This window comes from Atta colombica, unplaced genomic scaffold (assembly GCF_001594045.1).
Source record: "Atta colombica isolate Treedump-2 unplaced genomic scaffold, Acol1.0 scaffold72, whole genome shotgun sequence".
Taxonomy (NCBI): Eukaryota; Metazoa; Arthropoda; class Insecta; order Hymenoptera; family Formicidae; genus Atta; species Atta colombica.
This window is the reverse complement of record NW_017259564.1, coordinates 206,846-209,451: the sequence shown is the minus strand read 5'-3', so window position 1 is coordinate 209,451 and position 2,606 is coordinate 206,846. Positions and strand designations below refer to the sequence as shown.

The 2,606-nt window shown below is 27.9% G+C and overlaps 1 protein-coding gene across 1 annotated transcript in view; it reads right to left on the bottom strand.

The window, feature by feature from the left end:
- Positions 1-1,882: 1,882 nt before the first annotated feature.
- The window catches only part of LOC108692459 (venom acid phosphatase Acph-1-like), a 17,499-nt gene continuing 16,775 nt past the window's right edge, over positions 1,883-2,606 (bottom strand). Inside the window, exons 6-7 of the mRNA XM_018200707.1 lie at positions 2,274-2,482; positions 1,883-2,129 (exon numbers count right to left, since the gene is read on the bottom strand). Of these exons, the coding sequence (XP_018056196.1) occupies positions 1,893-2,129; positions 2,274-2,482 (446 nt within the window). The 3' untranslated portion in view covers positions 1,883-1,892. The remainder of the gene's footprint in view (positions 2,130-2,273; positions 2,483-2,606) is intronic.

Sequence of the window (2,606 nt, the reverse complement as noted above, 5' to 3'; positions counted from 1 at the left end):
TTTTCTATATATATATATTTTCTGAATTGTCATTATTGGACATGGAATCTTGTTGTTCAACACGTCTAGAAGATAAAAATTTTAATCTCGTAGAAATGGTGTAAAAAATGAACTCCATTGGATAATCATTCCTTACAAGAGTGTTAATTACTAATCTAATGTTTTTTTGATAAAATTTTGATTTAGATAATAAAATAACTCTATCAATCATTTCAAATATTACTCCTTTTTTCTGTGATGTAAGATGTACAGATAAAAAATTTAGGTAACGTCCTGAAAAAATAGGTTTGTGATACCAGTCAAATTCTAAGTAATCTTTATTCTTAATAATAGTCACATCCAAAAAATTAATCATGTCCCTCCCCCTCTCTCATTTTCCAATATAAACTGAAACTTAGTGTGAAATGAGTTGAAAACAATTAAAATGTGTTCTATTAATTCAATTGGAGCTGTCATAATATCGTCTACATATCTAATATAAAATGATAATATGATTCTCAAAATATCCAGCACCTTTGTTTCCAAATCCTGCAAAATAAGATCCGCAATAATTGGAGAAAAAGATAACATAAAATGGGAGTATCAAAATTTTGTTAATAATATTCATTATTAAAACAAAAGAATGTAGAATCCAAAACAAAAGATACAGCTCCAAATGATGAATTCATTTTTTGTATGCTAATCGCCTTCTCAATTTTCCCATCTTTTCTCTATACTTTTGACCGCCAATTCAATCGAAACATATGTGAATAATGAAACCACATCCAATGATACTAGAGAGAAAGTCACTTCAACTTGAGTGCCTCTTAATTTTTCCACAAGTTAGAAATGATTGTCTATTTTACTGAAAGATCAGCATTTTTCACATCATGTAAGAATGAAGTCAAAGAATATAAAGGTCCAATGATGAGATTATAATTCTAAACGATATCCCTTCTTTATATATCTTCAGTAATGCATATGTTCTTGGTAAAATTCCATCACTAATCGCCAATTTTTTGTAAATTGATTCTGAGATGTAATTTTTCTTTTTCCATTTTTTTAATAATTTCTGAATATTTCTTGATAATTTATTAAGAGGATTTTTTACTAATTTTGTATTTGGATCTCTTAACATTTGTGTAATTTTCTCTATTCTAATGCTACTGTTATATTCCCTTTGTCTGCCTTCGTAAAAATTATCTTAGGATTATTTTTTATGAATTTAATAGAGTAATTGATTAAAAAGGAGATTTTTTTTGTAATAGATAAATGTATAAGAAGTGTAATACATGGCGTAATATACAGGGTGTCTCAAAATATTTGAGATAATTAAAAATTGCACATTGTACATGACTTTTAGACTCAATTTAATCCGATCTACTTGCACATTGAGTATTGTCTCAAATTTTTTGGGACACTTTTTATAAATGACTTTCAAACGAAATAAACAAAGTAAAACAAATTAAAAAGTATATATAAGTGCAAAATATAAGCACATAATATAAGTGCAAAGAAATAAAAGAAGTTCCAATTTTTAAACTATACAATTTTAACTAATTAATCAAATATTTTGGTTTATTACATTTTTCTAATTTTATTGCTTGCAATTTATATAAACTCGATTTCATTGCATCTTCGAATATGAATGTGTCTGATCGTTCAATGCACATCTTGAAATAATTCAATTAGTTAATACTTATTGCATATGAATATTTTTCAGAGAAAGTGTCAAAAATATATAGTTTACTTGAAAATAGGACAACTCAGCGAAAAAGAGTCGCAGAATAAATTTCAAAAAACGAAGGAGAGACTTTAAGCTTCAAAATAACTAAATCTCTATCGTAATATTTTTATGGCAAAATGCATATGATTTTATAGACATATTAATTATTATGGCATGTACATTATCACTAAACGCTCTTCTCGATTGTTGATCTCTTAATTAAATTCTCCAAAATATTCTGCAAACCGGCAGGATATTCTATGCCAGCGAATTTCGGAGTCTGTCTCTTGTCGCAAATCATTTCCTCGTCAGATGGGATTAAGTCATCAATTAAATCCAGATATTTATCGAAGGGACATAATGTGTCACAACCTGGGATTGTAAGATCTTTGATAGTTGGTGGAATGCCCTGATAATATACGAGCTAAAACAATTCATTACATGATATATAATATATATAATTATATGTATATGTATTATTTCTTCTTTAATTATATGTATATGTATTATTTCTTCTTTCATTATTAGAGTAACACATATATTGCTTGTGTATAATAAAAATATTTACCTTCACATAATACTCTTGCTGGATCTGTTGCAATTCCAAAATAACTGCGCTAGAATACTCAGGTACATGCGGCTTATACACACCAAACGAGTGCAACATACTTGCAATATTGGTCTCGTGACCACTGTATAAGTAAATCTTCGTATTCGGCGCAGCATTTGGATTTTGTGCAGCTATCATATTGTCTGTCATGGCACGGATCATTGGACCTGAAACAATGCAAGAGCAATGTAATTATACTAACAAAATTCTAATTAAAACTGCAGTTTTCCATTTAATCGTGTAAAAAAATCTATCACATTTGTAATAGACTAAAATACAAATAATAAATTT